General features: G+C 38.9%; 1 protein-coding gene across 3 annotated transcripts in view; it reads left to right on the plus strand.

Moving 5' to 3' along the window:
• Positions 1-5,156, plus strand: part of KYNU (kynureninase) — a 79,241-nt gene extending 74,085 nt beyond the window's left edge. For 2 of the 3 annotated variants that reach the window (XM_065413503.1, XM_065413502.1), the window contains one exon: positions 4,892-5,156. In XM_065413503.1, coding sequence (XP_065269575.1) covers positions 4,892-5,099 — 208 coding nt within the window. In that variant the 3' untranslated portion in view covers positions 5,100-5,156. Of the gene's footprint in view, positions 1-1,415; positions 1,647-4,891 lie in introns of all 3 variants that reach the window. The other variant, XM_065413504.1, reaches the window with a different exon arrangement.
• Positions 5,157-12,837: the final 7,681 nt, after the last annotated feature.

Consider the following 12,837-nt stretch of genomic DNA (forward strand, 5'->3'; position numbering starts at 1 on the left):
ATCTCTTCCTGTAATCACTTTATACTCTTTATTTTCATATTATAATGTAGTATGATTTAAATACTATTCTGAAATTTCTCCCTCAGGGTCTGATTTTTGAGTCTGCAATCATTAGAGGGCAATGACATAAATTAAAATGTTGGGGTTTGGGAGGGATAGCTCAGTGGTTTGAGCATTAGCTTGTTAACCCCCCCAGGGTTGTGAGTTCAATCCTTGAGGGGGCCACTTAGGGATCTGGGGTAAAATCAGTACTTGGTCCTGCTAGTGAAGGTAGGGGGCTGGACTTGATGACCTTTCAAGGTCCCTTCCAGTTCTAGGAGATAGGATATCTCCATTAATTTGGAATTTGGCCTTAGATTTAACTACCTGGTTTTCAGGGACAATCAGTACTTGGAAGTTTATTCTGTCATTTGGCCCTGCAACATGCACAAACAAAATGTTTTTTTTGTTTGTTTGTTTTTAAACTTGGTCTTAAAATCATATTTTCAATTGTCCTCCTTAACTCAGCCATCCCATATGCCCTGCCAGTGGGGGAAGTGAGAGACACATGCCTCCTTTTTATTCCTCACAGATTTTGACAAAACTGTTTGTCCCCCTCAGTGTGGCAGCAGGGTTAAGTAGTGTCACCACCTATTACAATCTTATCATGAGTCTTGTGGAATGTGGAGTTTGTCTTAAAACACCATTTCCTGGAGTCGGGTAAGAGCCTTTTTTTAAAAGTTAGAAAAGAAGAAAGAAACCGTTTTTTCCAAACATCGTAGTTGTGGAGAAAAGCTTAAAAACATGAATCCTAAAGGCTCCAAAGACCAGAAGGCAAGTAAAATGGACTCAAAATGTATTATTTAAAAAAAAACAACCTCATGGTTTTTAAGCCAATATCAAGATGTTCCAGGGCCTGACCCATGATTTTTGAAACTGCTATTTTCATTCTTAGTCCTGGTCCAGCACCCATATTTTTTATTGTAGTGGCACTATGGAGCCTGCAGTATCTATGGACAATATTTATTCACAAACCAGATACCTGCCCTACTAGCCACTTGATTTGTGTGTTCAGATTCCCATGTGCATAGGTAAATGTGCTCAGAACTATTGCATTAGCAGATAAGGAGACCCTTTACATCTGGCCCTTAAAGTACATAGTCTTGTATTTTCTAAGGCTCAATTCTGCTACCCTCATTTACACTGGGTAGCATGTTACTACTTGGTTCCAGGGGCACTACTTACAGAGAAAGCTAATACTTAACATGATTAAAGATAGAAGAATCCAGCCCCCAGAATACTGTGGCTCTTGAAATGATTAAAATTATCGAAAAGGACAAAAATGGCCTCATCCTTCTTTGGAAGATTTCTGTTTTATTGTTTCTGTTTTCAGCTGCAGCAATGGATTATGTTTCTAATTATTTACATCCTTGTAGGTCTTTGGTCAAACTACAATGAAAGCACTGAGAAGGAAATCCATTCTGCTAACGGGTTACTTGGAGTATCTGATAAAGCATTACTACAGTGAGGATAAAGCAAATCCAGAGAAACCCTTTGTAAAAATAATCACACCACCTCAGATTGAGGAAAGAGGATGCCAGCTCACACTAGTTTTTTCTGGTCCAATCAAATCTGTATTTAAAGAACTGGAAAAAAGAGGAATAGCTGTGAGTAAATCAGTCTTCCCTGCTGCTGATTTTCCCATGCTTTGTTTTATGACTCTGCTGCACTGAGTTAATCATTTTTGTTATTATTCCTGTATAATTTCATATAAAACCTGAGAAAGACCCCAGTTAATTTCAATGGGCTTTGGATCAGGCCTACAGAGGATAAATTTCTTATTTATAATAAAAGAGAAGCTTTATCAATATTCAGATTACAAGAATATGATTTTTTTCACCCTAAACTTGAACAAACTCTTTTTGCAGGTTTAGAAATGTTTGGATAACTTCCCCCTCACTTCACATTTCCCCTCCTCCTCACCCCCCACAGACACCATAAACAAACAGTCTGGTTTTATACATCACTGCTCTGTTTCCTCCCACTCAAGATGAAACGTTCCAGCGTTAACCTACTATAAAGGAAGGCTATTTCCAACCCATTTGGAAAGTGCCAGGAATCTCAACAAGAAGGATTCCCAGGCTAATTCTGTTGATTGAAGAGGTGTGGCTAATTCAGAAAAGCCTTCAGATATTTATGTACTGAATAAATGGAATAATAAAATATTTTCATAATTCATCTTTAGCTCTGAAAGAAATTTATATAAGTGGATGTTATTACCCACATTTTATAGATCATCTGCTAGACTGTAGGCTGTCCAGACCATCATTCTTTTTCTCTATGTTCTGTACAGCATTGATTTATTATCATTACCTGAGACTAGCATTAATGCTGGGAGAAATTTTGTGGCTGAAACCTTTTTTTTTTTTTTTTTTTTTGGCTGAAAAATGCAGATTCGGGTCAATTGAAACATTTCATGAATTTGTGCTAATTTTGGCAAATTGTTTCAGTTGAAGAAATAGAAATGTCCAAGTGGTTAATTTTGATATTTCCAAAATATTTTGATTTTTTGGGGAGCTAGATTCACAAGGGGTAGTAGGCACCATTCACAAAACTGAAGAGGAGGAGGAGGTCATGCCACTAAGGGAAAGTGACACTATAGCTTGGGTGCTCATTGAGGAGAGGGGGACCACCTGGGTTCTAGTCATGTGCCTATGAAGAGCGTTAATTATTTATACAAAATGGAATAGCTTCAACAGGAAAGATTGAGAGAGGCCCTCCCTAAAGTAGCCCATAGTGTCGTAGTTAGGGCCCTCATCTTGCCTGTAGGAAGCCTGGGTTCAAGTCCCTGCCCTAGAGCTAGGATTTAAACCTGAGTCTCTCTCAGGTTAGTGCCCTAAGTAGTGAGTATAAACAGGGCATCACTACACCCTCTTTGTTTTGTGAATGGCACCTACATCTCCCTGTGAATCTTGCCCTTCATTTCCTTTGCTTATATATACATATATATATATATAAAATCAAACAGTTCAAGTTCCCTAAAATGGAAACTATTTTTTTCCAATTTTTCAGTTCATTGAAATATTTTTTTTAAATGTGTTTGGGTTGACCCCGAAACAGGTTTTGTTTTGTTTTTGATTTTTTTTCTCCAGAACTGAATCTGAAAAATCAGTAATTCACACAGATCTAATCAAGGCTGCACTGTGGAAGGTGCTGCCTATGTACATAGTAGAAGACCATCCTTGCCCCAATGAGCTTGTAAACTAAATAGAAAGAAACAGAAACATTTTACAGATGGGAAGCCTGACACAGAGAGGTGAAGTCACTTCCCAAAGCTCACTCAGGAAGTCTGTGGCTGAGTCAGAAATTTGAACCCAAACCCCATATCTTAAACCACAAGATCATCTTCCTCTAACTGACACTTATTAGTAACCTAAAAGGTTATTTTCTCTAGATCTGAAGAAGAGCTCTGTGAAGCTCAAAAGCTTTTCCCTTCTACCAACGGAAGTTGATTCAATAAAAGATATTACCTCACCTACCTTGTCTCTCTCCCTGGGACCAACATGACTACAAAAACACTACAAAATGTATAATACTCAGTAAGGAGCTCTCAGATAAAACCAGTTCCTTTAATGATCTGCAAAAAGCCAGAACCTTGTTGTTAGCAATACATACAATAGGAGAGGTAAAAAACAGTATTCTCCTTAAAGAAATATTCTAGAGTTCAGATAGCAAGGCAACTGAAAGCCAATCATGCTGGTAACCAGTGAGCACAGGTCAAAAAAAGTGAAGGTATCAGAGCCTGAATTTAAGGTATTTAAGGTATGTGTTTGGAGGTTAGAAGTGCTGGCGGGATGATAGTCTAATGCCATATAAATGATATAGTAGATCTATTTCTGCTGGTGACTTGCGTTTCCAAAGGGCAATACTTGTAGGCAGAATACACTTACGTGTTTTGGTGCTGCCAAGGAATTCCAGGAACTACTGCTTTTAAGAGGGCATAGGGCATAATGCTGTTGCCTTGTCATTGGGACACAGTAATGTTTCATTTTTAGGAGATTATCCTATTCAGCAAAATATTTAAGTTCAAAATCACAGCAAGTCTTGTGACATTATTTGTACCTTTATTATAAAACGTACTTTGTGCATACTTTTTATCAAGAATCTGGGCCATATTCAGTGCTGTGCCTCTCAGGATTCACAGTGCAGAAGGTGTTGCCCATGGGTGAGGGGCAAAGATGGCTTTTTTGCCAGATGAGTGCTTCCCTAACTCTGGGCTGCTTCAGGGGCCGATGTAGATCCTGGCATAAGTCAGTTCTGCAGCACAGAATACCCAGAGTTCAGAGTGCTCTGGACACTCTCCATAACATCCCCTATTGCAGGGGCTGCACAGAAGGGAGAGGGTGTGTAGGGCTGCCTATGTTGTTTCTGCATTGGGGATGTTCCTTGGAGGCGCTTTACTTCACCAGAGAGGTGTAAAAGAGGTAGCAGCATGGACCAGAATCTTGCTCCCACGGCTAGGTTCTTGTAATATGCCATTATTCATTGTATCTTTATTGTCTCAACCTTAAAGATGTACATAAGAATATAAGAATGGCCCTACTGGGTCAGACCAAAGGTCCATCTAGCCCAGTATCCTGTCTTCCGACAGTGGACAGTGCCAGGTGACCCAAAGGGAATGAACAGAACAGGTAATCATCAAGTGATCATTCCCTGTCACTCATTCCCAGCTTCTGGCAAACAAAAGGATCTCTCTTCCTCGAACTTGCAGTACCCAGACTTTAGGGAGAGAGGGTGGGCTGGTTTTTAGTTAGTGTTATTGCATGAAGGCAAGGAAGAGGTGAGCTTTTTCTTGTGACAAATACATTTGAAGGGACATTAATTTATTAAACATTCCTTTTCTGTTTTGCAGTGCGACATACGAGAACCAAATGCTCTTCGTGTTGCCCCAGTTCCTCTCTACAATTCTTTCCATGATGTACACAGATTTATTGGAATCCTGGGAGCTGCAATTACATCTGCAAAACAGGCAGCAAACAATGCTACACTATCCTGATCTTATTGATGACTTAGCTGTATCTTTTAATCTATTTCTGACTAAGATGCATTTATTCTTCTGAGCAATTCTGTCCTTCTAGTAGACTAGGCTATATTCACTGCAATTTGCAACAACAACAAAAAAAGGGGGTGGGGGTGATTGAATAGTTATTTACAACAGACTGTACTTTTTATTAAAGCTAATATTTCCTCTTTGCTTTGACTTTGACTCCACAAGTTCTTATGATCTGTACATTTTAATGGGGCTTTTCTAAAACAGTTTATAGTTTCATTCCATTAGGCTTGAGAAGAGGAACAAGTGAAGACTTCAATAAATAAATAAAAAAATCTCATTGTACTATAACAATATGATGCATAACAAAGAATGGAAATATTAGGCTTATTACTTCAGTAATGTACCAAAAGTTTGCAACCTATTTTGCAGTTTTAATTAGCATCAATTCTGTTTAAATAAATGCATAGGTACATTTTAAAAAGAAAATCTGCTTTTTTTGGTACAGTCATTAGTTGGTGCTTGAGAAATCTCTAATGGAGCAAACATTTTGAGCTTTTGTTTCACTCAAAAGGCCAAAGTGGTGAATTCTCATTATATTACAGCCACTTTACACCACTTTAGCAGCATGAAGGGAGGGACCTTCAAGGAGAGTAATATATTTGCACCCATGTAGACAGGGCTTGTCTACATGAGAAAGTTACTGTTTTATATAACTGTGACTTTAAACACTTACTTTGGTTTAAATAAGGCTTATTAACTGGTTAGCTGAAGTCAGTTAGGAAATGGCTTAAGTTAAAGATGTCAGGAAACAGGACCTGCAGCAGAACCAGTCTCTAGGCAACCTAACAAGCACAGCTGGCCTGTATAGCAGGCCGCATGATTAGCTACAATGCTGATTGGTGGGAAAGGTCAGCAGACCATTCTTAAACCCAGCAGCAGCAATTTGGTGGTGGTTCAAAGTATTTACCTGTGACAGCTGCTATGCTTGCTTGTGCCTGTCTTGGACCTGGACCCGGACCCAGCCCCATTCCCATCTTGTCTAATTCCAGGTAACCTGGTTCTGACCCTCTGCTCTGATTTCTGACTTTGGTCCTGGCATCTATCTTCTGTCTGGTGCTCAGACCACTAGGTATGGCTGCCCACACCCCACTGTCTGACAAAAAGGAGATAACCTACTGTTAAACTCAAATATGAGCACCCACACAGGGATTTGCCCCAGTTCAATTAAATCAGTTTAAAAACTGATTTAAGTTTAATGGGGAAATTTTCTCATGTGACAAGAACTTTGTATATGTGATTATCTGTAATTCAAGGGTATGCCAAACAGGATAGGCAATATCACATCTCACATGCTGGTCAATACTTCCTGAAAATAGCCTCTAGTGCTACTTCAGAGCTTCTTTTTATTGGAATTTTAAGCCAAAAGAGGAGTGAGGGAAGCCTTTGGACTAAACTGCTTTGGATGGTAAAAGCCATTCCATAAAGTGGGATTCCCAAAGCACTAGGCATTCCATCCACACCCCCACCTATTCTGACGCACCTCTACACATCAGTGAACAAGACCAATGGGGGATGTTCCTACATTAAGGTGGCATGGCGGGGGGATCCCCAAAAGCCTTAGGTATTAGGTCTGGATCAAACACTGAAGCTCTGGTCCTGTGCCTCTTGTATTTCCCCCAGGATTTACTAAAGCATGATATAGCAGTTATAATGACATTAAAACAGTTTCTTTTTAATCAAAGAAGCTTTACTGAATTGCAGCTCAGGTATCTGTGCATCAGTGGTTACAGCTTTGTTTTCATTTTTGATTAAAGGACAAGTATTTTCACTATAAAATCATGACATTCTGTAGGTGTGAGAAGACTGAGTGCATATAATGTCATGAAATTAGAAAAGTACCATTGCACATATAGTGTAGTGAATGAAAAGAATTACTGAACGTGATGTAGGGCATAGAACATAAGAGAAATTCTGCTAGCACTTGTGAAGCAACCACACTGCTGATAATACTGTGGAGTAACCACAATTTGTCCTCCACATAATGCTTAGTAAGTTTACTATTAATAGGCCAGATTCTGACACCACCACTCATGCTGAACAAAACTTTACTCAGCAAGTAGTCCAACTGATTTTTAGCAGGACTACTCAACAAGTAGACTACTCAGGGTAAGTAGGAGTGTTGGAATCTGGTCCTAAATAACTATTGGAAGACCAGTCACTAGCAGGTACTGGTCCCTTTGGTTTAGTGGGAGATACAAGTTTGTGGTCTCAGTCTAGTAAAGTACTTCAGAATTTGCATCGCTTTCAACACCTTGACTTGAATATGACTCCTCATGTGCCTAAATATTTTGTTGGATCATGGACTACGTGCAGGGAGAGGAAGGAAAATTTCTTCCTGTTTCCTGTAGAGCTCAACCGATGACCTGAAAACAATTTGTTAATGAATGTTATATACTTTGCCCTTCTGTGGCACTTAAAAACCACTGGGTAAACATTAACTAGCTAATTCTATGTACATAGACGTATATTCTATTTGAGTGAAGTTTGGTACAGCAAAATTCACTTGATGCTTCAGCTTTTCTGATTTATACTCTTACTTCCACTAGTGAACCCTGAGGATAAATACAACCCCCATTCTCTTACATATATTCAGTGTCTGCTTATCCATAATGTATCCAAACATCTTATGTTTAAAATGTTAGAGGCTATAAAGATTTTACTAAAGTAAAATTACAGTTCAGCAATTAATTTTAAATATTTTCCACAAACTCAATACAAAAGTTTTATTAAATGAATAATACTGAAAGTTAACATTAGGTGTCAGTATTTTACATATTATTCAGTGAAAAGATCTAGTGGAAAAACTGTTGTATAAGAAATGAAGATTATAAACTACATTTTCAAATGCTTTTAGTTATGATTGTCAAAGTAAAATCAGAAATAATTATGTGCTAAAGTAATTAGTTGTATACACCCCAAAATGCTTCTAGCTAATTGTGTCTCGGATTTTAAATTCAGTATTCAGTACCACTGGATTTTAATTGTGATCAGATTTAATTTTAGGATGGTTGGAAGAAATTACGTTTTCAAATTAAACTACAAGATGTAAGGATCTAAAGATGCAGGAGGGAAAAAATACTCTGGTAGTGTTGAAAAAAAATGCCAGGGGCTGACAGAGATTTGTGACAATATTTGGGAATCTCATACCAAAGAGAAGGGGAGTCTGTCAGTTGTGTGTCATCCTTCTCTGAACAGGACAATTTATTGTTATGTAGATTTCCTTAATTACTTGGGCTCAGATCATGCACAGCTTCTGAAAAACCCTGGGGAAGTAGAAACTGCACAGGTTCTACTTGCAGAATTTTGCCCAGATACTGTAATTGGAAGGATAGGGGGGTGACAGAGGGCAGATTTTTCCTTCCAGAACAAACAGGGAGTTCAGTCCCCTGAAGTTGTTCATCTCTCAAGACGTGCATGAACACTGAAGGAGTCACTGGAGGCCCTGTTCTTCTCTAGCAGCTGCTTCAGGTCCTTCTGGAACCTGGCTTCATAGCTGTCCCCAGCTGACTTGGGAAAATCAGAGGTGCAAATCAGTGCCTGTACCAAGTACCATTAGTCCATGAGATATTCTGATGTGAGGTACTCTCAATCTCTCCTATTGGAGTTCCATTTTAATAGCAGCTCCCCATTCAAATCCCTTTTTCTCATCAGGCAAAATGGGGACTTGACCTGGGATCTTCCACATTCCAAGTGAGTACCCTAACAACTGAGCTAAAGGTTATAAGATATTGCTCTTCCCCTCCTCCACTACCAGGTTATGTGGTATTAGTTGCAAGAAATTACTTAGGCCCCTGAGCTGCCTGATACTGGGAGAGGGGCACCCAGTTGTGGGTTGCAAGCAGAAGTAGGTGCCAAACTCCCTAAGGGGGGGGAGGCTTAGGACACACCCTTCTCATCGGTGTCTCCTATTGGCTAACTCTGGTGGCTCCCTGCCTAGTGTGCTGGCTTTTGCGCACCACATTCCAGGGTGCCTAACTCTCCTCATACAGGGAGCTTAGGTGATTTCCCAGGTGCCTAAAGGTCAGTGCTGAGCATTGCAATGCATAAGTCCCTTTGTGGATCTGGCCTTAATACCCACAGAAGTTGGTCACTTTTTCCAACCAGCCGAGGAATGATTTTCCATGCTAAGCCTAGACTTTTGTCAATATTTGTGAAATATATTTACAGGGCTTCTAACATTCAGAAATGAATAAGTTATAGGTCAGCAATTCATATTTTTATGTTCCTAGTTTTTATTACCTAACGTACTTGTCTAAGTATCATTTTATGTTTCTAGTTAAATATAAGTGAAAATTGATTGGGGGTATTTCTCAGTGGAATTCTATCTTTATTTCATCATAATTGTTTCATATTTGAATAATGACAGATGAACTGCTTCATTCAATTGCAGTTTTAAGGCTTTGAAGTCACAATAACAGCAAAGGATTTAAATCCTGAAGCCATTATTATGGCAGGGAAGGCATCAGGGAAAATGAAAACTTATGGTGTTGTAATTTTCCAGCAAGAAAAGTACTTGTATGGCTACACAGCTTCTTTCCTGAACAATTTCCTAACCTTACTAAAATCTACTAAACCTCAATGAAATGACCAACTGCTACAACTTCTAGCACACCAAATGTCTTCTACAGTGCCCCAAAGAAGACATTATCAATGTTGAATGAAAGTCCATGTAGTAAGTAAGCATCTCTATGGTTATTTTGATTTGAAGTCACATGCTAGCTACAAACCATTTAAAATTCTATGCAGCTGCAATACTGTATTTCGCCAATAAAGAGTTCATTAGATCTTTTTTCTCTCTGACATTTACATCTAGTCCTGAGTACATGTTAATACTCCAAGGTATGAATTTCAAAGTTCCCTTTATCTCCATGTTCAGTAATTAATCAAACAATATGAAACTGCTTTAGAAAATAAGGAACAAATCCTGCATTCAAAATATGTATCCAAAAAGTTGTTACATTATAACTTGATTGAGGGGTACGGTGCATATAGCCACTCACTGAGGGAAGTTAATCAGAGAATTATTTATTTGTTACTTGCATTTTACAGAAAGATTTTCAATACTTTGTCATAATGTTAAAATATGACCAAATCGTATATCCAGCAAACTTCCTTCTGCTATGAGGCAGCATCAACGCAGAAGAGGCATAGCAAATCATTACTCAAAGTGACTCGAAGATGGGGATAAGATTTATACAGGATTCCAAAGTATGTTTGGGGACAAGGAACACTGACAACCCTTCTTTGGAAATAAAAGGAAACTGCATTCTTATCATTGCCAAGTATAAATACAAAGATATATGTGGAAACTGTCCCAGTAATTTCCTAGTTAAAGCACATCTTAAATAAAAAGAGCACACACATAAAACCAGCTGGTGATTCCACCAAAATTTGACAGTAATGACTCTCTTGTGGGCCCAATCTAGGAAGCCCTGACATGTACCATTTGCAACATCACGTATGGGCTTCAAACTTACATGGAGCACCAAGAAAACTGTTTCACAGAACTGAGAACATCCCTTACAGTGGAGAGAGTGTTGTCTAGTGGTTGCAGCGGGAGGATGGGATGGAACTCCTAGTTCAACTTACAGCAATACATGTGTATCCTGAGGCTTACTGGCAATTAATGATTGCAAAATACTCTGGGATATGTTCATGAAAGGTCCTATTAATGAGACACCATTTTAAAAAAATGTGACAAGCTCCAGCCTTGATAGGTAAAATTTCTGTGATATATTTATCTTCTAAGTAAAGAAAATACTGTGGTATGGTCAAATATTGTGGGTCAGTAAATGTTTGCTTGTCTGGTTATTTTTAATGGAATCCACTGTAGAAGTGCAAAGTATTAATGAAAACAAACAAACAGTTTCTCAGATAGGAAGTAGAAAGATAAGAATGGAAGTGTCATTCAACTAAAAATTTGATAATGCACCCTGTTAGGATGCCCCCAACGTGTAGTATTTTACTTTATCTTCCACATACTAAATCAAATGCACTAAAATGGGGTCACAGATGCCAACACTAATGCTAGTCTGTTTTTAGCCTACTCGAGCAGTTCAGATCCTTGCAACTAGGGGACTTGAAAATGTCAGCACTTCTCTGGACATGCTGCTAGACTTTCCTATAATGATACTTCCTGCCCAGAAAGCAGGATGCAGGTCTCTTGAGAGAAGTTAGTTGTTTGTGAAGGGCCACCCATCACACATGCTAAGTATTATTGTCATTGACTCTGTTTACTCTCTTTCCTGGGCTGATCTGCTGCAGCATTGGGGTTGGACTGGTGAGGTTGATGTTTGAGCTGGGAAATGTAGAAGCTGTGCAGATCTGCATAACATGATCCTCTTTCTTCTTCCTTACATGCCTTGATGAGCAGTGAGTTAACAATGTTGCTACTGAAAGTAGTATTGTTGGGTTTCTGAGTTACCACCATAGAGTAGATCTCACTTCTTAGGACTATTCTCTGAGCTTCTGCAAGCACAGGCAGACATCACTGAATTCCTTAGCCTCAAAAATGTGACCTGAGTTTATCTCAGGAACTATAAGGGCTAGATACTTTTTTTTAAAAAAGTGAAAGATTTAATTCTGGAGAACAAGAAGGACAGAATGAAAGAGGTCCTGGCATGCTGTGCCATGTGTATTGGCTCGATCTGAGCCTTGGATGTCTCTTACCTTGAAGGCTGGAGCCAATAAGAAAAGGACCAAGAAGAGCCACTTTAAGGAAGTTTCAGGGAATCAATCATGAGTTAGAGATTGGGGACAGACATCTGGGTTTAGGACTCAGGTCTCAGGCTTGGTGAGACTAAGGAAAGAAGCACCCACTGGAGGACTGCTGCAGGTGATGGTTTGGAGTCCAGTGAGCAGACAAGAGATCAAATCAGTGGGTTACCCAGATTGGAGTCAGAAGGATGAAGACCAAAGTGAAAGTTAGTTAGTTAGAACTATTTATGGTGTTGCCTCCTGTATGTGTGATCATATCCTTCTAGATGAAAGTTACTGTATAAATATGATCATTGAGTGAGCCCAGATCCTCAAAGCTAACTTCCATTGAAATCTGGGCCTAACTGATTTAGGAGTGCAAGTTCCACTGAAAGTCTTTGGGATTTGAGCACTTAGGTACCTTTGAAAATCTCAGACTCCATCATTAAACACAAATATTATAGGGTGAAACCATAGTTAAGTAGCTGGTTCAGAGATGACGGACTTTCAAATCTCCTTACAGCATCTAATTTTCTCCTGTTGCTATAGTGTCCTATCAGCTGAAGCATCACATGCTACAAGAGGGTTGAAAAAAATCACTGAGAATGGGTGAGGCTGGGAAAAAAACAATACCTCTTTATTCAAATTTATAACTTAAACCAATTAATCAAGGATTATTATTCCACCTCAGGGTGGAGGTGGGGATAGTCCCTCATTTCACCTAGCCCATGGCTAGGAGCAATGAATTATAGAGGAAGTGTGGATCTATAACACACCTATTTTTGCACTTTCTTGTTTCAGCTGAGACAGAAAACTAAAATACCCTCAAAAGTCTGGAAATATTGTGAGAAAAGCCTAACTTCAGTCAGTATTACCAAAATTGACATAAATGGAGTCTATCATCTTTAGGTTTTCCGAATGACCTTTGTTTAGCAACCCAGACCAAACAAAATCTCCAAACTCCTTAAAGTTTACCCATCACTAAACCAGAACCTGATTCTAATGCAGAGATTTTCCTTTTGGTATTTTGTTGTGAAAAACATTCATTA

The sequence above is a fragment of the Emys orbicularis genome, chromosome 11 (genome assembly GCF_028017835.1).
Source record: "Emys orbicularis isolate rEmyOrb1 chromosome 11, rEmyOrb1.hap1, whole genome shotgun sequence".
NCBI classification, from domain to species: domain Eukaryota; kingdom Metazoa; phylum Chordata; order Testudines; family Emydidae; genus Emys; species Emys orbicularis.